Source organism: Pantherophis guttatus, chromosome 4 (genome assembly GCF_059756535.1).
Source record: "Pantherophis guttatus breed Tessera chromosome 4, ASM5975653v1, whole genome shotgun sequence".
NCBI lineage: Eukaryota > Metazoa > Chordata > Lepidosauria > Squamata > Colubridae > Pantherophis > Pantherophis guttatus.
In genome coordinates, this window is record NC_142066.1 from 521,096 (window position 1) to 545,389 (window position 24,294).

Sequence of the window (24,294 nt, forward strand, 5' to 3'; positions counted from 1 at the left end):
GGGGCGAGGCCGGCCCGCCCCGCCAAGCCCCGCCCCTCGGCTCGCGCTGGGCACGTCGGGGGAGCCCACCTGCCCGGCCCCCGGCGCGCCCTCCGCCCAGCTGGGGGGCTCCGGAGCAGCGGTGGGGAAAACGGCGCTCCGCAGGGCGGGCCTCGCCGCCTTCCGAGACCCCGGCTCAGATGGGCAGAGTTGGAAGGGCCCTTGGAGGGCATCTAGTCCAACCCCCCGCCCTCCTGAGAGCGCAGCCTTCCACGGGGCTCCTGGAACCCAGGGGGACCCTTTCTCGGGGCCTCCCGCCGAGGCTTTGGATGGCGACTCCCCCCATCGGCCTCGGATCGGGCGCCAGCCCAACCGGGAGGCCGCTTGGCGACCCTCGACGACCGTCGGAAGTCCGGCCGTGCGGAACTGGCTGGATTTGAGTGACTTCGCTTTAAGGCGTTAAGCGGGTTGCAGAAAGAAGCCACGGGATTTGGGGGGGGCAGTAAGTAGCCAGAAAGGACGACAGCCCCCCCCCGTGGCAGGATTCGCACCCCCCTCCCCCGCCGGGCTGCCTCCTTGCCCCGGATTCGGACACCGACTCGTCCAGCCGTGCAAACGGGGCGGGGGGCGGCTGGCTTTGCGAGGCTGCTTTGCGCCAGCCCGAATAGCCCCGGGTGCGGTGGGCGAAGCTCGGCTTCCCTCTCCCGGGCTTAGCGAGGCCGAAGAGGCGGCTGGGCGTGTGGATGTGGCGGGGCTGGCAGAGCCGCGCTTGGGCGTTGCCGCTGCCGGCCAATCAGCGGCGGCCCCGGTCCTCCGGCCAGCTGAAGCCAGGGCCCGGCCAATCGGGAGCGCCCCCCCTCCGCCCCCCCCCCGTGCCTCTTGCGGCTGCGGGAGGCGAGCTGGGCGCGCCCCTTCCCCCATGGAAGGACGGGGGTCGCGGGGCTGGGGCCGCCGGGGAGCCAAACTCAGCAGCTTGTCATGCGAGGCTCCCCCAATCCGGATTCTTCTTCGGGGGCCTGGAGAGTTGCTGCTTCCTTTGATGGCAGAACAACAACCCCGCAGGGGGGACCTCTCGGCCCGGCTCAACCTGACCCAGGGAGCTTCCGTGCCCAGGGATGGCCTCCCTGCCTCGCCCGGCTTCTGTATTCCCTGGTATCCAAGAGAGGTTGGATGGGTCGGAAAAGATTGAAAAGGTTTTCAATCGGTCCAGGAGAAGAGAGCTGGAAGGGACCCTGGAGGTCTTCTAGTCCAACCCCCTGCTCAAGCAGGAGGCCCCTGCCACAGGCGGCTGTCCAGTCTCTTCTTTTGTTGACATTGTGGAAGCTTGGACCAGATCCTTCCAACAAACAGCCTCGGATTCCTGACCAGATATTATTATGCAATTATTCAAACTCTACGGCAACCAACTTAAGTCTGCGTGACTCACAACAATGAAACAAATAATAATATCCATGAAAGATGAAAGATTGGAGGGGCCACGGAGAGAAGCCCAGGCCCCCTGAAGAGCCAGCCCACGGGAGGGGGCATCCAAGGCCTCCCTTGCCCTCCCACCAGTCTGAAGGGGGGGTGGCAGCCTAGGAAGCTGGCAGGGTGGGAGGCGCAGGAGACTCTGGAGACCCCTCTTTGGGAGGCAGCTTTCTGGCAGGGTGCTCAGGCCCAGATGAGCTGAGTGGCGGCTGATGGTTATGTTGTTGTTGTGTTGTGTTGTTGCCCCCGGCAGGGAGTGGAGGCCGCTCCCTGGGAGGAAGGGAGCCGGCGTTTCCAGGCAGCCACGGAGGATGGCATCTGTGGCTGGGAGCTGGCAAAGGGCACCGTGGCCAGACGGCCCCTCATGAGGGAGTGCCGGTAAGAAACCCTGCAGGCGGCCTTCCCTTTTCTGGAAAGAAAATGCCCCCCTTGCCCCCCCCCAGCCCAGCGACTGCAATTCCGTGTTTTCCCCAAGTCATCTGATGCCTCTCGAGTTGCAGCCAAGCAAGTTGCCCTCTGTGAAAGGAACAGAGAAAAAGAGGTTTTAATGTGGCAAACCAGGGAAAATAGTTTAGGGCTCCCAGTGGTGGCTGGGAGGGTCCCACTTGCCTTCTGCAGCTGGGGGGGGGGAAGGAAGCGGAAGGAGCAGGCTGCTGCCCCTTCACCAACCACCCAGAGTAGGGAAGGACTGGCCAAGGGCAGAAGGGCGGTATTTACAGCAAACAGTGGCCCCCGATAAGGAAGACCTCTCTGTACGGGGGCTGCTCCCTCCCAGCCATGACATTTCCCTGCCCCCCCGCCCCCCTCCATCAGCCCAGACCCTACCAACCCACAGCTCCCAGGCTGACTCAGGATGGAAAAATCATCTTCCACAAGTGGTTCAGGCCCCATTTCCCCCCCCCCAGGGCTCCTTTGGTGGAGGGGGCCTTAGGACCATCCCCTCTACGAAGGGTAAGAGAGCTGTGGGCTCACAGGGGAGCCGTCTTCCTCTTTGTATTCATGCTGTGCAACGGGGGCCCTCCACAATGGGGTACCGGGCCCCTCCCAGGAGGCAGAGAAGCTGGGGAAGGGGAGGCTACGACCCACCCAGGGGGTGGGGGTGAGCTGCAGAGGAACATGGGTGCAGAAGTTTATGGAGCCCATGTCTGATCCTCTCCATGGGCATCATGGCTTGGAACAGGAAGCGCCACCCGCCATGCGCCATCAGCCTTCTCTCCGCCATGAGGCAGGCCGGGGGCTCTCCTCTGGCTTTGTGGGTGAACCTAAATGAAGAAGCGATGTGGCTCTGCTGAGTGTCGCAAGAGGGACAGCGCGCAACCCTCCCCAGACCCAGCGCCCGGCACTCATTGCCAAAGGGCAGAAGGAGCCCCTGGCTCTGGTGGCTCAGAGTGTGATGTGCCCCGAGGTCTCCTGGCGTGGCAGGCACAACCCCCGAGCTGCTCCCTTGGGGGCTGCCCCACCTGCCTTGTATCTGGAGCAGCTTCAGGGCTGTCTGGGGACTGACCCAAATGGCTAAGCTTCCTTCGGTTTATTCCCAAAATAAACACAGCCACACCACACACTAAGCCATAAACCAGGGTTAGTGAGCCACAGCTCCGGTTAAGCACTGCAGGGGGCCCACGATGCTGTGTCAGGGTTAGGGTTAGGACGAAGATGGCTAAAAGCTTTCTAAAACCTGGTTAAGCACCAACCCTGTTTCATTCACAGGTTCTGAGGGAGGCCCAGGAGGACTTGAGTCGTCTTGAAATGGCAACCCCGCGTGGACCGTGGTCTGCCCAAGGCTACAGTGTCCTTCAGCCCCCCCTCCCAGGAGGAGCCAGCCCCCCTCCTTCCCTGCCCCACAGGAGCAGCCTCGAGATTCATCCCCCCCCCAAGAGGCGTGGGGTGATGTTTTGAGTCCCAACCCTGGCCTGTTTACTAAACCTGGACTGCTGCCGGCTCCAAGCCCAGCGTTTGTGGGCAAACACTCGGCTGTGGTCCGGGCACGAGGGGACACTGCCCTGATTACAGTCAGCAGGAGGGCCCAGCTTCCGGCAACTTGGACCTGGCTTTCGTTTGCTTTGAGAGCAAAAGAGACAAAGGGAGAGAGGCAGAGAGAGAAAGAGGGAGACAGACAGACAGAAAGACTCAGAGAGAGAGACAAAGAAAGAGGCAGGGAGAGAGAGAGAGAGAGAGAGAGAGAGAGGGAGAAAGAGGGAGAAAGAGAGAGGGAGGGAGGGAGAGAGAGAGAGAGATCTTGGCTCTTGCTTTATGGATGAGCCCCAGGACCAGGGCAGGAATCTAAATCAAGGGGTCGAGCCTCTCCTCGGCTGACTGCAAGCTGTGGCTGTTGGATCCACCATCAATTCCACCTCTGCTTTTTGGAAGGAGGCAACTCCTGGGCAGGCCCGGATCGACCGCTGAGTGGCTCCTGACATTGCCGGTTTATGGGGCAGGAGAGCATGGCTGAGGGGGGAGATTCTCTGGGCAGGCAGACTGAGCCCCACCCCCACCCCACGGGACCCCAGCAGGGGCCTTTCTCAGATGCCCATCGGCCCTAACTGGGCAGGGGCCACAAATGCTGCCGCCCCCTTAACCCCTTCCCTGGCAAGATCTTAAGAGGGGCTTCCAAGGACCCTGGCAGTACAAGCCCTAGGGTGCTTGGCCCCTGGGAGGCATCCTTGCAGGGCCCCATCCCCAAGGCAGGGTCCCAGGGTCAAAGAAGGGGGTGGCATCAGCCCTGAGGTCACAGAGCCCTTGCTCTCTCCCTTGCCAGGCTGCCCAGCCAGGGGGGAGGCTGCCCCATGGTGCCCTGGGCCACCCTGGCCCTCGTGGCCACCAACGTGGCCTTCTTCTGCCACCCTGTCCACCCCCCCAGCGAAACCTGCCTGAGCGTGCAGTCCGTGTGGGGCCAGGGCCAGTGGGGCCGGCTGCTTTGGGCCCCCTTCCACCACCTGGGCATCTTCCACCTGCTTCTCAACATGGGCACCCTCTTCTGGCTGGGCTGGGGCCTGGAGCAGGAGGTCGGCACCCTCCGGACGGGGGCCCTGCTGCTGGTCCTGGCCCTGCTGGGGGGGCTGACTCACCTCGGGCTCAACTCTCTGCTGGCGCTGGTGACCGGGCACCATTGGTACTGGGAGCACTGCGCGGTGGGCTTCTCAGGTGCAGCTCCCTCTCCCTGAGGTCTCAAGCCCAGAAGTGAGCGGGAGGGCAGTGGGGGCTGGTTGGAGACTCCTGCAGAGCCTCTGAGCCAGCTGCAGGTCCCTGGCACAACAGGAGGGGAGAGGGCAGCTGCCCTCCCTTGCTGCTTCCCAGGATCCCTCCTGGGGGTCTTACGGCTGTGTGATACAGGGAGGGGGAGTTGCCCCTTCCTCAAAGTTCAAGCCCAAAGTCCCAAGCGGCTTCTCTCCAGAAGGGTGAGGACTGTCGCTCCGGGCCATTCATCCTGGGACCTCTGTGGGTGCCAGAAGGGGAAAGGAGTGGTGGTCTTGGGAGGGACCCTCCCTCCTGCCTCACACGGCCCCTCCTGTTTCCACCCTGATGTGCTGCAGGAGTCCTTTTTTCCCTGGAAGCCATGGGCAGGCAGGTGGAGACCTTCCCCGTGGCAACCATGGCTACAGGCATCGCCATAACCACCAGGTGGCTCTGCATTCTGGAATGCCTGGCCCTGGCGCTCTTCTACCCCAGGTGAGGACCCGAGGACCCTTTGGCCCCCTCTTGATCCGGCAATGGAGGCCAGGCGGCCAGGGGCTTCTGGGCTGCTCCCAAGCAGGGTCTGGAGACATTCCCCTAGACGTGGGGCTTGGAGGCCTCTTCTCCCACCTGGCTGGCAACCCTGAATCTCCAAGGCTGATGGGATGGACCTTCCCTCCATGACGCTCTTTGAAACCATTCCAGATAGTGGCCGTCACCGTGTCTCCACAGAGGCGTCCTTTTCCACCCACCCAAGGGCCATCCTAGGTCAGATGCCTCCAAGGAGATGCAGATGGTCCCCGGTGGGTGGGACCCGCTCCCAATCCTGTGTCTTCAGAACTGCCCTCCCTTAATCTGCCCTTAAGGCCATCCCACTTACTGGCAACCAGAGTGGACCATGGAGTAACATCATAGATTCTCCTACCCATCTTCGCCTTGATGGCTTCCTGGCCATCTTTATGGCGCCTGATATCTTGTGGATTTAATTAAGCACTCAGTTAAAGGAAAAAAATTAAAGTTGGACTTGGAGGCAACTGGGCCAACATCTCAGCCTGGCCTCCTCCACTGAGCCACGGAAGAAGAGCAAACCTCATGCCCAACTTAAGCCGCCTGAAGAGCATCAAGCGATGTGGGTTGGGAGCCTCAGATGCTGCTTCACCTCATTCCCAAACTTCGGAGTTGTCAATAACCACTTAGGGGAGGACATCCAGGAGGAGCCCCACAGTGGGTGGGAGATGGGTGGTCCACGATCAAAGCCACAATTACGTCCTTGTGCTTCTCTCCCTGACACAGGAGCTCCTTCACTGGTCACCTCTCTGGCATCCTGCTTGGGCTGGCTCTGTCCGGCACCGACCTGCTCTGCGAGATCATCTGATGGATGTGCCCCCCCCCCCGGCTCTGGGGTGGGTGAACCAGAAACAGGCGGCCAGGCACCCCCTCCCCAAATACAGCCTCTTCCCTCCCCACGTGGCTCTGCATCACAGTGGTCTCTGTGGACAGGGAGGAGCCACACTGGCCTTACCCTCCAGCCGGCCCCCTGCAATGCCCCCCCCCAATGCTGAATTGGGGCCCTGGCAGGGGCTGCCTCTGCACCAGTCTTCCAGCAGAGGGCACCCTGGGGCCATGGCTGAAAGGAAGGCCAGGGACACCCCCGCTTCCCCCCCCTCAACTGGGCCTATGCAGATTCAGCCTCTAGGACTCCCCTCCTGGGCAGCACCGGCTGGCGACGGGGGCTCCTACAGCCATCCTGGGCTCTGCTGTAGACCATCGTGTAGACCAGGCACGTCCAACCTTGGCCAGATTCAAGACGGGTAGACTTTCCCACCAGCCTTGAAAGTGGCCAAGGCTGGACCCCCTGGAGTAGAGCCAACTGAGTGGGGTCCCAACTTCCACTTCCCGGGGTTTCCCATCGGAGCACAACCAGCTCAAGGCCATCTATGCACAGCCAGAGAGTCAAGGAGGGGAGGGGTCTCCCCATAGAATTTGGGCTGAAAAGGCACCACCTCCCCAATCCGTCTCCAGGGTATGTGTGTGTGTTCCAATGTGTGAGCATCCCCCCCCCCCACACACACACACAGGGAAACCTCAGCACGAGGCCAGTTCTGCCGTCGCAAAAGGAAAACACTTTGGCACATTCGTTAAATACACTTTGTTTCTCCTCCTATAGATATTCTATAGACATTTTGAGTGCAACACATCTGTGTTTGCTATATATAGATTTTGTGAGCATATATAGATATAAGCTTTAAAAACGAAGGTCCATATTTTTCTTGAAAATATAAACTCCAGTCTTCTTTGGGGGGAGCGAGGGGAAGGACCAGGAGGGGGGGGTGGAGCAGTTTACAAAAAAAAAACAAAAACTGAGCACAGTGAGTGGACCCTTCCTCCCCCCCCCGGGAGACCCCTGAAATGAGGTGGTGCAAAGAAGGAACAACGTGCCAAGGACGCGTCCCCCATCCTCATACCCCCACCCCATCCCCACCCAGGCGGTGGCTTTGCTACGAGGGGGGGGGAGTCTAAGCGTAAATAAGCAAGTCCCTTTGGCTTGCAGTGCAGATTCTCTGCCCTCAGTTCGGGGGCGGGGGGGGGGTTAAATTTGGCCCAGTCAGATTTTCCAAAATCTGCCCCCCTCAAAAGACAAGAGCAGGACATGGGGATGGGGGGGGGAGGCGGCTTCCGAAAGCAGAAGTGTCACTTGTGGACATGACTCAGCAGGCACTGATTGACAAGGGAGGGGGGTTGGGGGTGGAAGACTTTGTGAGGGGGGAGGGGGCAGACTCTGGGGGAGAGTTCCCCCCCAAAGAGCCAGTCTCCCATGGGGCAGGTGAGGGAGGACATCCAGGCAGAAGGAAGCTGGGGGGGGGAGGTTGACTGCCCAGCCCCCCCCTCCCAAAAGGCTCCAAACCATATGGCACATGACAGGAGACCCTCCCCTCTGAAAAGGACATCGGCGGGAGGGGGCAGCTCCTAGTGCTACAAAGCTTCTCTGCAGTGCTGGGAGGGGGTTCCCGCTTCTCTCTCTCCAGGGTCCCTCAGGGGCCATGGCTGATGGGGGGCACAAAGCTCCCTCACGGAGGCTCACTAGCTGAAGCATCCCTGACTGACCCCCCCCCAGGTTTAGTGCAAGAAAAAGGCGAGAGGGAGGAGGGGCAGTTGAGGGGTCTCTGGCCTTCTCCCCCTGCTAACCTTCCCCTGACCAGACGCTGCCTGGTGGGCAGTGGGAAGGGGGGGCAGGCGAGTGGGAAATGGGACAGGCCGAAGAGAAGTGGCACCAGATTGCACACAGATTAGGCCAATTGCACTGACGACCCCCCCCAGTTGAAACTGCAGGGCCTCCTGGGAGTCCCCAGGGTGGGAGGGGCCCCAAGCCAAGAAGCTGCTGGAGACCCACCTCAGGGGCCCCTTCGGCAGGCTCTGGGCTGGGGGGGGGGAGAGGAGGGGCTGATTCCGGGGGGGGGGGGGAGCCCTCCAGCCCTCCACAAGGTGTCTTTGGCCTTGGCTGCCAACCCTCCCCTCCTGCCCTCTGCTCGGGCCCCGGCTGCCCACGTGACCCGTTCCTCCGAGGCAGGGGCCCTGTCATTCCTGGGGACAGAGGCCCTGCTGTGCAGATGTGAGCCCCCCCCCCCCCCCCAGCTGAGGGTCTCCATCCGCTCTGGAGGCCGGAGGGTGCTAGGAGAAAGGGTTGGTGGGGGGATGCTTTGCCTGGGCGAAGGGAGGCGAAGGTGCTGCGGCCATCGGGTTCTGCGGGAGAGACAGGAAGAGGGTGAGGGATCCTCCCAGCTGATCTCTGACCCCTCCCCAGAAGCCTCCCTCCCCCAAGGACCCAAACAGCCGGGGGGGAGGGGAGGCAGGCCGGTCCCCCTTACCACAAAAGGGTTGGTGGAGTAGCCGGCAGGGAGTCCAAGTGGCCTCTGTCCGTCTCGGGCGGCAGGAAACCCACTGAAGGGCGACCCTGAAGCCAAGAAGGGGGGTCACGGGAGGGAAGTGGCCCCACAGCCCTTCTGCCCACCTGGGGGGCTGGCTCCCTCTCTTACCCCCATTGTGCTGCTGACCCACGACTCCTTGTGTGGGGAAGAACAGCGGCTCCTGCTGCAGCGGGGAAGCGAAAGTGGCGGAGAGGGGAGAGGCCGAGAAGCTGCTGGGGGACCCGACCATGAAGGTGCCTGCCAGAAGAGGGTCCAGAGTGAGGGAATGTGGAGGAACAGGGTTGGAGGGGGCCTTGGAGGTCTTCCCCATTCCGTCCAATCTCTTCTGAAAAGCCTCCAGGGAGGGAGCACCCACAACCTCTGGTGGCAGGCAGTTCCACTGGTTAATTGTCCTCACTGTCAGGAAGTTTCTCCTTGGTTCCAGGTTGCTTCTCTCCTTGGTCAGTTTCCATCCGTGGCTTCTGGTGCATCCCTCTTCAGCCCCTGAAGGTGCCCGAAGCACGACTGGGCCCACCAAGACCCTGGCACTGAACTAACCACTGGAGAAAGGGGGCTCCGGGGCCCCTCGGCTGGCAAGGGGTCCCGATACGGGAGCGTGGCCAGTCCCAGTGAAATGCAGGGAAGGCTTACCTTGGGTGAAGCCGTTGGTCTGGAAGGGGTTGGTGGACGGAAGCGTGGGCTGGGAGACCACCGGGCTGGCAAAGGGGTTAGTGCAGGTGGGGACTGTGTGTGAGAGAGAGAGAGGGAGAGAAGGGCATCCCCCGTCAGCTCCTGAAGGTGCCCGGGGTCCCTCGTGCCCGAACCACCAAGGAGCCCTACTTACCCCCAAAGACCGCCGCGGGGCTGGAGGGGGGCAGAACGGGGGACTGGCTGAGGGGTCCGAAGACGCTGCCAAAGGAAACGGCGGTTTAGCTGAAGGAAAGGCTGCCCCACGGAGGAGCCCTTGCTCGGCCCTGGGGGCAGCCGAGGGTGGGGACCACATGGGCACCAGCGGGAGAGGAGCTACCTGCTTGGCACCCCTCCCACGCGGAAGGCTCCGCCCAGGCTCGAGATGCCCATCCCGGGCTGGCTGGCAGGGGAGGCTGGGAAGGCTCCCATGTGGGCACCACCTGCAGGGAAAGGAAGAAGAAGGGTAGCGGACAGGGGGACCCTCGCTGGCAGGACAGCCCCAAAGACCCCTGTAGCTCACTGCACGTGACACACACACCCCCGATTCTAACTTTCAGTACAAACGCTTCCATAAGTAGTTTGGCAAAGAGCGAGCCCCCCCCTTTTCTCTCCTTCACAGCAGGCAAGCGCAGGGTGCCCCCTGCAAACCCCCCCCCCAGTTAACCAAGACCACCCCCCGCCCCCGATGAGGCTCCCAGGAATGGCTGAGAAGGCAGAGATCCCGGCGATCGGAATCAGACTTGGGGATCACCCCAACCCCATCGGAGGGTCTCTCTCAGGGCCTGAGGGCAGGGGGCGGGGGTTGAGGTTACCTGCAGTGATCGGGTGACCCTGGAAAGGGCTCTGGCTGGAGGCCAAGGGGTCCCCAAAAGTCGACACTGATGGGCCTCCCGCAAAGGCATCGAAGCTGGGGAAGGCGGGGTGAGCTGCTCCTGGGCCTGAGGGCACAAATGGGGAGTGGGGGAGGGGGAGACAGAAAGCCTTGTTCAGCCTCAAGGACCACAGATCCCCTCCCCACCCCCGAGGCATTATGGTGACCAAGCACAGGTGTTGCCTTTGGGGGGGGGGATTACTCCAGCTACACTGGAAGCCTGAAACCAGGACGGTGGCGTGAATCCGATGCCGTTTCATGCCAGTTCACCCTGCCAGCCTTCCTGACTTTCCTACATGCTCAGCCACTACCCTGCTAGCCCCCAGCCCCAGGCGGAGCCCCTCTCCCTTTTGAGACCGCCCAGGTCTTCCTCCCCAATAGCCTGTGGCTCCCCCATGCTCAGTAGGGAGACCCCCACCCGCACGACGAGAGCCCCTGCAGCCCGGCCCCCTTTCGAGTCCCCGCCAGAGGGACTCACCTCCAAAGGCAGAGAAGGCAGGCCTGGGTGGGGGGGCTGCAAAGGGGTCCCCCCCTATGTCTGCCAGGAGGTCTGTGCTGGCCTTCTTGGCCGGCTGGGCAGGCAGTGCTGGGGCCTTCTCTGACACCTGCAAGAAAAGGGGCCACTGAGAAGCAGAAAGCCCCCCCCCCAACCTGGGAGTAGCTGCCCCACCCTCTGGATGGCATGAGGCCAGCTGCTTCCCCTTGGGGAATGAGGCAGGGGCAGGGTCTATGGGGGAAACGAGGACACTTCGAGCCCTCAAGTGTCAAAGGCTGCGGAGCTGAATACAGGAGCAGAGGCCGGGGAGGGGGCAGTTGTGGGGGAGCCCTCCCACAAAGGCTCAAATGCTGCCACCCACTTTCCCCAAAGTGCCACGGGGGCCTGACAGGCAGGAGCCCCCGCTGATAGAGCACCGGGGGGGGGGCCCTCGGGAGCAATGCTAGCCTGCAGCCAAGGATGGAGCCCCCGGTGCGAGTGGCACAGGGCCAGCCTCTGAATCATGTGCCAGCTTCACTAGGCCCAAGCTGGCAGGGGCCCTTGGGAGCCTGCATGCCAGGTGTCTGGGTGGAAGGGCCCAGCGGAGCCCACCCCCCCTCCTTAGCCAGGAGCTCTGACCTGGGGGGCCTTGGCGCCCATCTTGGCTTCTGCAGGGGAGCCCTGGGCACTGGGAGTGGCCAGGCTTTTGGCTTGGTCAGGCGACACATACCTGCGAGAAAGATCAGGAGACAAGTGAGCCTCGAGGGGGGCTGCCTTGACTCTCCCCCTCCCTCTTGGTGAGTTTATCCCATGGGACAGAAGCCCCTCAAATCCTGGAATATCGTGGGCCCCCTAGTCCTTTTTTTTAGATTTAAGAGAGGCCGAATTCCTGCAACTGTTCTTCGTATGTTTTAGTCTCCAGCCATAGTTCGTTTTTTTTAATCTTCGAGACTCCCTCTTGTCTCCAAATTATGGGCAGTTTGTACAAGCCCCAGGAGTTTTACTACGCGTTCAAATCTCAGGTAGCTGTCCTTTCAATGGGGGCAGCCAAGCTGTATCCTACTGGTTCTTATTGGATTTGGTGTTCATGCTTTTTTTTTTTTAAATAATCCCTTTGGTTAATTTTTGTGCACGTTGGCTGGTTGGTAGAAAATAAAGAGGACTAGCAATCCGCCTAACTCTGGTGCCCCTGGGATGAAAAAAAAAAAGGGAGAGGAAAGGACTTGTTTTTATGGATGGAACAGCCAAGCTTTATCGAAGTTTGCTCTGCTGGAAGCCAGCCAAAGGAAAACCTGCAATGGAGCATCTGAATTGATGGCTTTTGTTCCGAGGGAGCCCCACATATCTATCGCCAGCTGCACGCCCGGATGGAAGGGATCACCCAGCTGCACCAATCAGGACCGCAGATCCCACAGACGGAATCCAGAGTCCCTCCACCCACCCACCCTTCTCACCATCGCTTCTTCTCGTATTTCTCCTGCAGAAACTCCTTCACTTTCTGAGGGTCTTGAGAATCTGGCAGCAGGGACGACCGCGAGTCGAAAGACCCCAACCAGATCTTCCGGCAGGCCTGGGGAGGGGATCCGAAGGAGAGGAAACAGCTGCAAATCACGATGCCTGAGCAGATTCTCCACCCCCAAAGGTGGGTCTTTCCCCAAAGGAAGGCAGCCAGACTTCCTTAAGGAAGAGTCCAGGAGGGCTGGTTGCCTTTTGGAAAAAGCTCCTTTGGGACTCCAAATCAGGACTCCACCGGTCTTCTAGGAAGCCAGCTCGTCTAATAAAAGGGTGGGACCGAGAAGCAGAGCCCCACGAGGGACGTGGCCTCTCCCCACCTGTGGCAAACGAGGGCTGGTTCCTTTTGCGAGCCTTCTTAAAGGGCAAATCTGCTTCCAGCATTTTATATCCTCACACCCAGCTTAACATGCCTCGGGGCTGAAATGACTTCATAAATTTATATGACGCCCAGAGCTTGTAGGCAGACAATTCTGGGCTGGGCGCGGGGTGTGGCCGGAATCAAAGCCTGCCTGTTCAACAGTAGATGCCCAAAGGTAAAGCATCCGAGACCCCCTCCCACTCACTTCGTTTCCACGGGACTGGAGGAACTGGACCTCGGCCTCTGTGAAGGTGGTCATGGAGATGGACTTCACCCTGTGAGGGGGATTCAGGCCACGGCTACATGGGGGGAGAGAAAAGCATTCACAAGTTACAGTAATGTACAGGTAACACAATAACGGAGCTGGAAAGGACCTCGGAGGTCTTCTAGTCCAACCCCCTGCTCAAGAAAGAGACCCTGTACAATTTGAGACGAGTGGCTGTCCAGTCTCCCCTTAAAAACCTCCAGTGATGGAGCACCCACAACTTCTGGTGGCAAGTAGTCCTACTGGTTAATTGTCCTCACTGTCAGGAGTTCCAGGTTGCTTCTCTCCATTGTTTCATCCTGCCTTCAGGTGCTTGGAGGAGAGGTGGATCCCCTGGGGCTTTTTCCAAAGGCAACAGGACTTTGGTTGTGAACTGAAGCAGCTTTCCTGAACAAGAAGCCCAACGTCTTCAAGGAAAAACCAAATCCAGTTGCCTTTGGGACCTGGATGGCCGAGGATCTCCGCAGACAAGTGGGGCCCCTCTTCTCTGTGGCAGCCCCTCAAATATTGGAAGACTGCTATCCTAGCACCCCTGGTCCTTCTCTTAGAGGAGCCGGATGCGCCTTAGGGGACAGGGCTGAGCCAAGGGCTGAATCTTGGTCAGGACCCACCTCCCCTCCCTCCCTCCTGAGCCCAGAGATTCGGGTCTTGGCAGAACGGGGCCAAGCAGCGCTCAGTTCCCGCCCGCAGGCTCTTCCTGGCTCAGTGGTAGCCAAGTTTCCACTCTTCTGACCTGCTGATTCTTCTTCGGCCGATGGCAGTTAATGATTAAAAGGACCAGCAGTGAAGCTCTCGGACCGGCCTTCAAAGAGGGGAGGTGAAGTGACTCGGGGAGGGACCCGGCTCAACATGGTTTCGGAGGAGGGGCAGATCTGTGTCCTAAATCTTTGTGTTCCCACAAATCGGACACATCCACAGCTGGCTGGGGAATTCTGGGAATTGAAGTCCACAAGTCTCAAGGTTGCCAAGACTGGAGCCCCCTGCCGTAGATGGTCTTTGTGAAGGAAAATTAAATACAGGCCTCGCTTGCCCCAAATCCACCCACACCTCGAGGACTCCAAGCTCCTACGGTTGAGCATTCCTATTCCCTTGAGATGCCCTGTTACATTAGGGCCACGTCTCCCTCTAAAACAGGCCTCCACAGGTGATTCCCCCTCAGGCCGTATGGCAGAGACGAGCCAGTTTACAGCCCATTTTCAACACAGAAACGTTCCTGGATGCTCCACACACCTTCGCCTTTTCTTCCTCCAAGTTCAAGCTGCTTGTTTTCATGGCATCCCTCCCAGATGTCAAGGTCCCTCTTCATAGACTTTGTGTGTTGTGAGCAGACAATACAACTTTCCACTTCCCCAACCCTTATTTTTCAGAAACAGGTCAAAGGTGTTGTGTGAATGGTCTTTTTAGATCTCATTTGTGCTTTCCAAGCTTCTGTTTCATGTTATTATCTGCGATCTACCCACAGTATGTTAAGACAGGGCACAAATTATGTCCGCTCCCATCGTTGCAGTTTCCATCTGCCAAGATTGAATTAAGGGAGTGCCTGGACATAAAAAATGCCTCCTGTCCTTGCCCCAGAGCTGCTGGTAGCTCATATCTGAATTCCTATCTGAGGCAGGATCGGCCACTGAGGGTTGCAACAGGCTGCAGGACCAAGGAGCCAAATGCAGAACTGAAACTCCCTGCATTGGAAGAGCTGGCATCAACGGGAGGCAGCGGGCCAGGGGCTGCCAGCCCAAGGGCGACCAGCAGGGTGGGAGGACAGCGGCAGCAAGTAGGACATTTCCTTTTGAGTCGGTCTTTCCCCGTCTGATGGGTGGACTTCAACTCCCAGAATTCCCCAGTGAAGTGACCCGATATGGATCTCTCTGATCCCTTGTGGGGCTGACCTTGAATGGGGGGGATGCAAAACAACCCAGAGGCCAGGCTTGCTCAACCTTGGCCACTTGCAGAGGTGTGGACTTCAAAGCCCAGAATTCCACAGCCAGCATCCTGGGAGTTGTAGTCCACCCCTCTCCAAGCGTCCAAGGTTGAAAAACTCTGCTCTTCCTGGTAGAAAATACCTGCAGGGAGGTAGGTAACGTTTGCACCCTGCAGGTGCCAGGTGTGCTGCCCCTCCCTCCTTCAAGGGAGGGGGGAGGCTCCCCTTCCCTCCCCCCAGGCAAGGGGAGGGAGGAATGGGTCTCCCCCCACCCGCACTCTCAAAGGGGGGAGATGCCACGCGTACTGCCCCTCCCTCCTGCTACCCCCCCGCCTTCAAAGGAAAGGGGGGCAGGTCCCCCCTCCCCCCCTAGAAAGCCACCCAGGCAAAGGGGAAGCCCCCAAAGAGGGAGGGAGGGAGGGAGGGAGGTATGGGCCTCCCTCCCACCCCCCCACCCCAGACCCTGCAGGTGCCAGGTGTGCTGCCCCTCCCCCGCCTAAAAGGGGGCGGGGGGGGCAGGGCTCCCCTTTAACCTCCCTGGAAAGCCGCCCTCCCCTCCCAGGCCCACCGGGCGAGGGGAGCCTCCCCCCGAGGAGGGAGGGGGGTCGTGGGGCGCCCCCCCCGGACTCACAGCGCCCCCGAGCAGGCGGTGCAGACGAAGCTGCCGATGGTGATGTCCACGTAGGTGACGCCGCGCTGCCCGCACTCGAAGCACAGGCGGCTGGCCGGCTCCGCGCTCACCAGCTCCCGCACGCGGCGGGACCACACCTCCGACTCCGAGTCCCGCGGGGAGCCCGGCTTCCTCGACCCGGACGCGGAGCCGCCGCCGCCGCCGCCCGTCGCCGCCATCCGGGCGCACCTGAGCCCCCGGCTGCCCCCGGACGCCGCCTCCGCGCATGCGCCGGGCACCGCCCACCTCTGGCGGCGCATGCTCGCCTCGCAGACCAGCTCGCGCGCACCGTTAGCCTAACGGTCGTGCGGAGGGTGTGGCCTGAATGCGCCTGCGCAGAAGCGGTCGGCGTGCTCAGCCTGCCCCGGGGTGGTGCCCTTGAGGCGCATGCGCACCACTGGCGAAGAGCCAAGATCCCTTGCGTGCGAATGATTAAATCTCTCCCCGGGACAGGGATCCATCAGGTGTCTGCTTGGAACAGGGATCTAGTCTCTCTCTAATCCTTGCCTAGGCTGACTTTGCCAAGCGGAACAGAGGCCGTTAGGAAGTTTAAGAGGGGTGGACTTCAACTCCCAGAATTCCCCTGGTTGAGGAATTCTGGGAGTTGAAGTCCAACCTCTCTTAAACTTGACACGGTTGAGAAGCATCAGTGGGGGCCTCCTCCAAACCAGCCACACAGTACAAAAATCTGGGTAGCCTCCTGCACCCAGCAAGAAACCCCCAAAGCCCCCCAACGGGCAGCGAAGTGGGCACTGCCCGCACCCTCAGATGCCCAGGAAGCTTTTCCCAAGTGGGTGCCCTGTCCTCAGCTTCCAGGTCCAGAAGGCATTAGGCCTCCTCCCAGAGAGCAGGGGCCAGAGAAGAAGCTGGCAGGGTGGGCATGCCAAGGCAGGTCGGCTGGTGGGTACTTGGAGGGGCACCTTCTATGGCATAGCCCCTCTGGGGCATTCGGCCCTCAGGATTGTGGAGGACCCCGACCCAACTGCCTTTCACAAGGCCTGGCGGACCTTGCTGGATTGACATCTAACCACAGCATCTTTAACGCATCTACCATGCATATACATATACATTTAATTTGTATTATAATTTTTTGGATTGTTCACTGCCCAGAGTTGCTCGCTTGAAATGGGCAGCTAAAGAAATAAATAAATACACTCATTTTGCAAGTGAACAGATTGCAAATTCACACATGCCTGCATCATGTTCTGTAATTAATTAATAATTAATTAAATTTTTTGCCACCCATCTTGTTTTGACGTGACCGGCAGCTTACAGCATAATAACATTAAAATAATCAGAAATGAATGTTCCTATTGGCAGTTACACAGAGATATTCGTCACCAGTCGATTATCCTTCTTTTATTTAAACTTTTATGCATTTAAATTCCTGGGGCATTCCAACTTCCAGTTTAAATCAAGATAAATGTCTCTAAAAACAGCCAATTTTGCTTCGCCCACAAATAGCTTCTTATAGTTCTTGTTAGGGGATTATTTTCTGTGCTTTGTTTCATCAGTTGTTCTTTGACCGGTCAAGAACCAAAATAAAGTTTCTGGCTCTAGCAGAACAAGCAAGCCTGCATTGGAAAGACTGTAGGGGGTGACACAGTAGCAGTCTTCCAATATCTGAGGGGCTGCCACAGAGAAGAGGGGGTCCACCCGCTCCCCAAAGCCCCTGAAGGCAGGACAAGAAGCAACAGATGGAAACTAATCAAGGAGAGAAGCATCCTAGAAATAAGGAGGAATTTCTTGACAGAACCAGTGGAAGGATTTGCCTCCAAAAGTTGTGGGTGCTCCATGACTGGAGGCTTTTAAGAAGAGAAAATGGGCAGCCATTTGTCTGAAATGGCATAGGAACTCCTGCTTGAGAAGGGGGTTGGACAAGGGGGTTATTCTGACTGTACTACGACCCTTCTCGCTGTTGCCAAAAAGCCTTGTGATGCAAAGCTAATATTTGGGCAGGCACCCGTTGTGCCCTGGGCTGTTGGAAAGATTTTGGCTTCGGGACAGTCTTGGAACCGTTGACAGTCTGAAATCATCGGAGGTGCTTTCCTTCCTTCCAATGCAGGAGCCAGGCTGCTTGCAGGGTTCTGCCAACCCAGGAGACGGAGGCGGGAGTGAAGGGCTGACGATTCACACCCTTGCTGTAAATAAACCTTGCAGCCCCCAAAACTGGTGGGAATTCACAGCTGTAGTGCGAGTGAGGGAGGAGGAGGGGAGGAGGTGTCCGGCCACCCTGACTGCGCCTGATCGTGCTGGCACCTTCTTAGCAGGGTGTTCATACACATCCCAGTCGTGTCTTTCCCAGATTGGTTGTTTATTCATTAATTTATGCATCAAGTTTTCATAAGTCTTCCTTCCCCCCCATCTATGCAATAGGCACAATGCCTTCTCTGAGTCCAGTGCCCATTAAACCCTTTTGGGATGTTCTCCAATCCAGTTTGATCCTTTCTGTGGGGGAAAAAAATCTTCATTCTCTCCCCCACCCCCATCCCACCCCGTTTTGTATTTTGGAGTTGGGTGACTTGTGGACTTCTACTCCCAGAATTCATGCTGGCTGGGGAATTCTGGGAGTTGAAGTCCACAGGTCTTAAAAGATGCCAAGGTTGGACACACATGGCCTAGAACTTGGACACTGCTAAGTTACAGGTACTAGAACCATGTCAAAAGACAGAATTTTGAACAGGAACTCAGGAGAAAGTGAAACACAATTGTGGTTACATTAATAATGCCAATTTACAGAGCGTTTCTTGAGTGCCAGAGCAGACAGACTTGCAGAGGGGAGCTATCAATGCACACCGTAGTTGCACGGAAGGCAGCCAAGCCATGGGCAGAAGATCCTGGCTACCCCTCAAAAGCCAAGAATTTCCTGGCCCCGGAAAGAGTTATAAAACATGGATGCGAGTTCTCCCATGGAGTGCAGGACGGTGCCCAGAACATAACGCCAAGCTATAAAAAAGGGAACGACAGGTAGTTCTCAACAACTCTTAAAGCAAGTTCATTTACTGACCATTTGAAATTACAACGGCACTGAAAACAGTGACTTATGGCCATTTTTCACACTTATGACGGTTGCAGCATCCCCATGGTCACGTGATCAAAATCCAGACGCTTGTCAACTGACTCATATTTATGACGATCGCCATGTCCCACCATCATGTGATCCCCTTTTGCGATCAAAGTCAATGCAAAAGACAGATTCACTTAAGAACCGCGTTACCAACAACCATTGCGGTGATTTACTTAACAACTCTGGCAAGAATTCATATAATGGGGCAAAACTAAGTGCCTCGCTTAGTGACAGAAATTTTGGGCTCAATGGTGGTTGTACGTGGAGGACTACCTGTACTAGAATTAATACGGACAGTGGAGAAATGTAATCTTTCTTTCCTGGCAGCCTCAGGAAGGAGGCAACGACCAACCACTTCTGAAAACCTTGCCAAGAAACTGCAAAGAGTTTGGAAGGCATGCTCCCCCACAGACGGAGAATCCCACAGCTGCACCATTTTTTCACATTGTCCCATTAGGTCCCAACTTTTCCTTAGCTTGTTGACACCGTGAGCTTCAAATTATGGAAGTGCATTGAGGACTATAATGGGTCCAGGCTTCCCTCAACCAAGTGACACTTGAGCAAAACGCCCTCCTGCAATTCTCAGTTGAGGCTTTTCCCAGAAAGATGGTGCAACAGTTCTGTAAATGTCAGCTGGAACTAAAGTCTCCGCACGAGGTGATGGAGTATATTGCAAACTTGGTAGAGCTTATTCCCACCCACCCCCCAGCCCCAGGTGTTTCCAAAACAGAGAACGCCTGTCCCTTTCAGGAAAAGATATTCCTCTGGCTCCAAGTCTGTTACCCGAAGGCCACTGGTAGCCCACCGGGCTGCTCTTTCCTCTACCAAATTGGCAGCTTTGAATTTTGAGCAAATCTTATCACGTGCCCGGCTTCTGCAGCTGGCAGGCGGCTCAGCTGAAGCACAGGCGCAGATTTTGAGCCCTGGGAAGATGCTCTCTACCTGCAACTCTCATTTGAAGGTCCCCATCTTGGTGTCTCTGGAGATTCTCCGTCATCCAGGTCGTGGTTGTCCTCAAGAGGCAACTGGGCTTTCTTGTTTTTTTTCTTTTGAAGATGTTTTGCTTCTCATCCAAGAAGCTTCTTCAGCTCTGACTTGATGGTGGAGAATGGAAGGATTTATACTCCTTGCAGGCAGCTGGACATTTGCATCCTTTTTTAGGGTCGTTGAGGCCAATTGGAGTTTACCTGTGTCCTCAGGGTCACCTGAGTGGTGCAAATGGGTGGCAGCCTTCTTGGAACTGCTGAAAGGACTTGTGTTGTGGAGCTGTGCTTTCTACAGGGTGTTTTCTGCCCTGGGTCCCTTCACCGTTGAAGACAGGCTCAGGCTGTTGGGGATGAGCCTGTGCTGTCTGCATCTCAAACTGAAGTGCAAATGGTTCCTGGGATCTGCAATTTTTCTTGGATGAGAAGCAAAATGTCTTCAAAGAAAAACAAGAAAGTCCCATTGAAAAAGCACCTCTGGGTCCCCATCTTGGATATCATGACCAACGGAGGAACCACTTTATAATGCTTTGGTAAGACCACACCTGGAATATTACGTCCAGTTTCGGTCGCCATGATACAAAAAAGATGTGGAGCCTCTAGAAAAAAGTGCAGAGAAGAGCAACAAAGATGATTAGGGGGCTGGAGGCTAAAACATATGAAGAACGGTTGTAGAGATTGGGTATATTCAGTTTAATGAAAAGAAGGACCAGGGTGACATGATAGCATTCTTCCAATATTTGAGGGGCTACCACAAAGAAGAGGGGGGTCCACCTATTCTCCAAAGCACCTGAAGACAAGAGAAGAAGCAATATATGGAGAGAAGCAACCTAGAACTAAGGAGAAATTTCCTGACAGTGAGAACAATTAACCAGTAGAACATCTTGCCTCCAGAAATTATGGGTGCTCCATCATTGGAGGCTTTTAAGAAGAGATTGGACAGCAATTTGTTGAAAGTGGTACAGGATTTCATGCTTGAGTAGGAGGCTGGACTAGAAGATCTCCAAGGTCCCTTCCAACTCTTTTATTTTGTTAGTACTTTTGCACAAAACCCTTCAAGCTTGCAAATGGCCAATGTCAGCTGTCGGGCAGGGACAACGGAGAGGTTGATGCCTTCCTGATGGGTTATAAACTTTACCTTGCCAGCCAGGTGTTGGGCTAGGTCCTTCTGGAGCAAACATAGTCTGCTAATCTGCCCACCCACCCAAAAGCAGTAAACTCTGGAGCAGGAGTATGGCCCCTTTAAGACCTGTGGACTTCAGCTCCCAGAATTCCAGAAGGGAGAGCAAGACAGCTGGCAGGGACCAGGCTGTTTCCCTCCCAGCCGAAGGAGCTTATGCCCCTTGGCATATTCACAGCTGAAGCACCGGCATCCAGTGGGTGGCATGGGATCTGGCAGCCTGGGGTGTGTGTGTGTGACCTCCAGGACAAGACACTGCTGAAAAAGATGCCAGCTGGACGGAGCCTGCAAGGCTTGAGAAAGAAGCCAGACGGGGTCTGTCTGGCAGAGAACAGGGGGAGGAGAGGCTGGGTTGGGCCAGGCGTCCTTAGATGCCAGCTAGTGGCACAGAACCGTCTGCTGTTGGCTCTTAAAGGCCTGGCACAAAGGGAGCCACTCTGCCATCATTTTCCCACAGATGGGGTCCTTGGGGGGGCTTTTAAGACTGGCACCAGAGGAGCCATTCCCTCCCCCATTCGTGTTCACCCATGCCAAGAGAAGTGGGGGGGGGAGAGAGGCAGATCTGCTCAAAGCATCTTTCCTGGACCACAAACCATTCCCCCCTCCCCAATTTCTTTTCCCAGATGGGGCCTGCTCAACAGCGCTGGGGGTGGCAGCTCAAAGGGCCCTTCCCTTCTTTTGTGGGGAGTGACGGAGTTTCCCCCCCTCTCCCATAGAGGACCCTAGAGAACGGGGGAGGCCCAACGTAAGTCACATTCCTCTGAAGGTAGCCTTTGGAAAAAAAACCCTCTCTTTTGGAGGGCTGTTGGTGTTGAAATGTCCCCACAGATTAGGCCCAACAGCACCCCCGTCTCAGGGGGGAGACGGTCGTTTTCAGATGGGGAGACGCTGGCTGCTTCTGCCTAGCGATGCTTCATTGATGGGGGTGGCAGGCAGAACGTGGGGAGGAAGCAGACTTTAGGGGGCGCCAGAGGACCAGGTGCTCCAGTGCTTTTGGCCCAGAAAACTAGCAGAGGGGCACCAACACACCTGTCCTGGGGCTCTTAGGGAAGGGTGCTGAACACAGGGCAAAAGGCTTTAACGGGGGGGGGCGGGGGGAAGCACTACAGAACCTCTCCCCCTTCCCTTTCGCCACCAACCTCTGACACAAGGGGATTCCCTGTCAGACAGGAGAACTCTATCCAAACAGCTGCTCTCTGCCACAGCTCTGTAGCCCCATAACTGGGTCTGGCAGGGTTGGGGAGAGAAGGAGAGAGAGAGAAAGAGGGGTAAGACCCAGAGGGATAAGTGATAGAGTCAGAGAAGAGAGAGGGATAAGAGAGCAACAGAGAGGGATAAAAGAAAGAGAGATACAAGGGAGAAATAAGCGAGAGAGGGATAAGAGAAGACAAGACAGAGGGATAAGAGAAAAATAAGAGAGGGAGAGAGAGGGATAAGAGAGAGAAAGGGATAAAAGAAAGAGTGAGAAGAGAGGGAAATAAGAGGGAGGCACAAGAGAGAGAGGGATAAGAAATAAGAGAGTAAGAGAAAGGGATAAAAAAAAACAAGAGAGAAGAGACAGAGAGGGATAAGGGAGAGAAGGGGGTGGGGCTCTTGGGCACCATAGGAGAATCCTGACCCGTTGCTAACAAAAGGTGAATGACCCTCAGTGGCTGGAAGGAGCAAAGCAGGTTCCCCCCACCCCAAGCTTAAATTCCCTCTGAGATGACCTGCACTGGAAGGACCCTTGAGAAGGGGAACAAGTCATCCTTGGTGTCCTTTAAGTCCGGTTGCCACCCCCCAGGCCTTGCAGGAGGCTCCGACAGACCCTGACTGGGGATAAGGGAGGGGGCCTAGGCCTAGGTTAGTGCTGATTAAAACCCACCAATCCGAGCATCCACTAAGCTATAGAACGAGGGGAGGAGGGAGCTATGGCTCTTTTATCACTTGTGGACTTCAACTCCCAGAATTCCTGGGCCAGCCAGCTCAGGAATTCTGGGTCTTGAAGTCCACAAGTCATAAAAGGGCCATAGTTTCCCACTTGTGCTGTAGAAATACGGTTTCATCGTGCAGCGTCTGGGCTCTAAAAATACCGGCCACACGTTGGAGTTCTTTCCAAGATGCATGGTTAAAACAAAAAACAAAAAAAAACCTCCCCCCCCACCAAAGATCCTGGGGGGCGGAATCCACCAGGTGTCCTTTCATGTGCAGCTTTCGCAGCCAGCCTGGTGCCGCTTGGCTCACAAAGCCAGACAGCTTTTGTTTGTGGTGTTTTGCGCTCTGGTGTGTAGCAAATTTTTTTTTTCTTTGCAAAGCACCACAAATGTGACTGTGAAGAGAAAGGATGTGCTGGGATCGGGAAGAGGGATCAGCAGGAAAGCCTTGGCAGGGTCAGCCCCACCCCCTGCTCAGTCCCAGGTCCTTCAACCTTCCGTGGTGCATCGGTGTACGTGGCTAGCAAGAGCCCCTGGCCTCCCCCGGACCTTCTTCAAGCCCCCCTTGGCCTCAACGATGTAGAAGCCGGAGGAATTTTCTCCAGGATGACCCACATTTCCCTGGGGGTAATCTGCAGGGATATGGGGCCAGGTGGCATCCAAAGTGGCCAGGCCACCTTAGATGTCCACTTTTTCCTTTCCTTCTACAGACTTTTAGCTATGCAGTTTGGGATGAAGACCCTTGGAGTAGTGTGGGAGTAGGGATGGATTTCCAGAGGAAAAAAAAATGCAGACTACAGGAACCAGGAGCACCACTCAGGTGACCCTGAGGACACAGGTAAACCTCCAAGTGCTCCAAGGACCCTCTTAAAAGGATGTCTGCATCCAGCTGTGTCTGCAAGGAATATAAATTCTTCAATTCCCCTCCATCCAGCCAGAGCTGAAGAAGCTTCTTGGATGAGAAGTGAAATGTCTTCAAAAGAAAAAGACGAGAAAGTCCAGTTGCCTCCTGAAAAAGCACCTTTGGGACAAGCATGGCCTGGATGATGGAGAATCTCTACAGACTTCCCCTCCTCCTGGCTTTCTCCCTCTCTGCCTCCCAGGTTGGTTGAGCTGATGGCTTCAGGGGGCCACTTGCAAGGAGACCGAGGGCCACTGGCTGCCCCGCCCCATCTGGGACACGGAGGACACGTGCCACTGGCATACAGGCACACCAGCCTCATTCCATGTAGAGTCAGAAGGAAATCCACAAGGTCTTTCTTGGCCAGGGACAACATCCATAAACAGGTGGTGGAACATGGGCCCCAAATTTGCTTTGTTTTTCTCTCGTCTCCCTTAATCCCCCTTTTTTTTGGGGAGGGGGTTCCATTGCAAGCCTGAATGAATCCGTTTTACTTTCTTGGTGGGAAGAGTTTACCGAAGAGAAGGGAAAAATCTGAGACTCCACTAGTTCAATCCAGAGCACCTCACACCTGAACACAGGCCTCTGTTGAAGATGTTAGACTCTTAGCAGGTAAGGGGAGGGAGGAACCCTAATTGTATATACACTGCTTGGAACAGGGTGCGGAATTCAGTAAACCTCCCCCGCCCCCCTTCCCCAAAGATTCTTCAGCCTGAATCCATTTATTTTAAATTAATTTTTATAATTTAACCCACTGGCCCTTGCTGCCCCTCAGCTGCAACTGGAGAAGTCTCCTCTCTCTTTCCTTACTTGTATTAGCAGACCTTTCTCTATTTAAACTCCCAGAATTCCCCAGCTGGCTTGCTTTAAAGTGGATGGACTTCAACTCCCAGAATTCCCCGGCCCATGCAAAGCTGCGACTTGAGCGAACGAAAGTAACCCAGAGAGGAGTAACCAGCCTGACAA

The 24,294-nt window shown here is 56.8% G+C and overlaps 2 protein-coding genes and 1 long non-coding RNA gene across 3 annotated transcripts; 2 read left to right on the forward strand and 1 right to left on the reverse strand.

The window, feature by feature from the left end:
- The first annotated feature begins 4,166 nt into the window (after nucleotides 1-4,166).
- Nucleotides 4,167-6,082, forward strand: LOC148113582 (rhomboid-related protein 4-like). The gene is made up of 3 exons (XM_087893764.1): nucleotides 4,167-4,587; nucleotides 4,977-5,112; nucleotides 5,911-6,082. Exons 1-3 carry the CDS (start codon nucleotides 4,230-4,232, stop codon nucleotides 5,990-5,992), a joined length of 576 nt encoding a protein of 191 aa, XP_087749890.1. The 5' UTR covers nucleotides 4,167-4,229; the 3' UTR covers nucleotides 5,993-6,082.
- A 669-nt stretch (nucleotides 6,083-6,751) lies between these two features.
- AGFG2 (ArfGAP with FG repeats 2) lies at nucleotides 6,752-15,583 on the reverse strand. Its single transcript, XM_034430870.3, has 12 exons — nucleotides 15,246-15,583; nucleotides 12,637-12,730; nucleotides 12,013-12,128; nucleotides 11,198-11,288; nucleotides 10,562-10,688; nucleotides 10,025-10,150; nucleotides 9,550-9,652; nucleotides 9,367-9,431; nucleotides 9,174-9,266; nucleotides 8,652-8,780; nucleotides 8,484-8,569; nucleotides 6,752-8,358 (listed from the first exon to the last, which is right to left on the reverse strand). The coding sequence occupies exons 1-12, from the start codon at nucleotides 15,542-15,544 to the stop codon at nucleotides 8,287-8,289; spliced, it is 1,401 nt and encodes a 466-aa protein (XP_034286761.2). The 5' UTR covers nucleotides 15,545-15,583; the 3' UTR covers nucleotides 6,752-8,286.
- LOC117673467 (uncharacterized) lies at nucleotides 9,642-17,453 on the forward strand. The gene is made up of 2 exons (XR_004593492.3): nucleotides 9,642-12,200; nucleotides 17,350-17,453. It is a non-coding gene; the product is annotated as an uncharacterized LOC117673467 (long non-coding RNA).
- The last annotated feature ends 6,841 nt before the right edge of the window (nucleotides 17,454-24,294 follow it).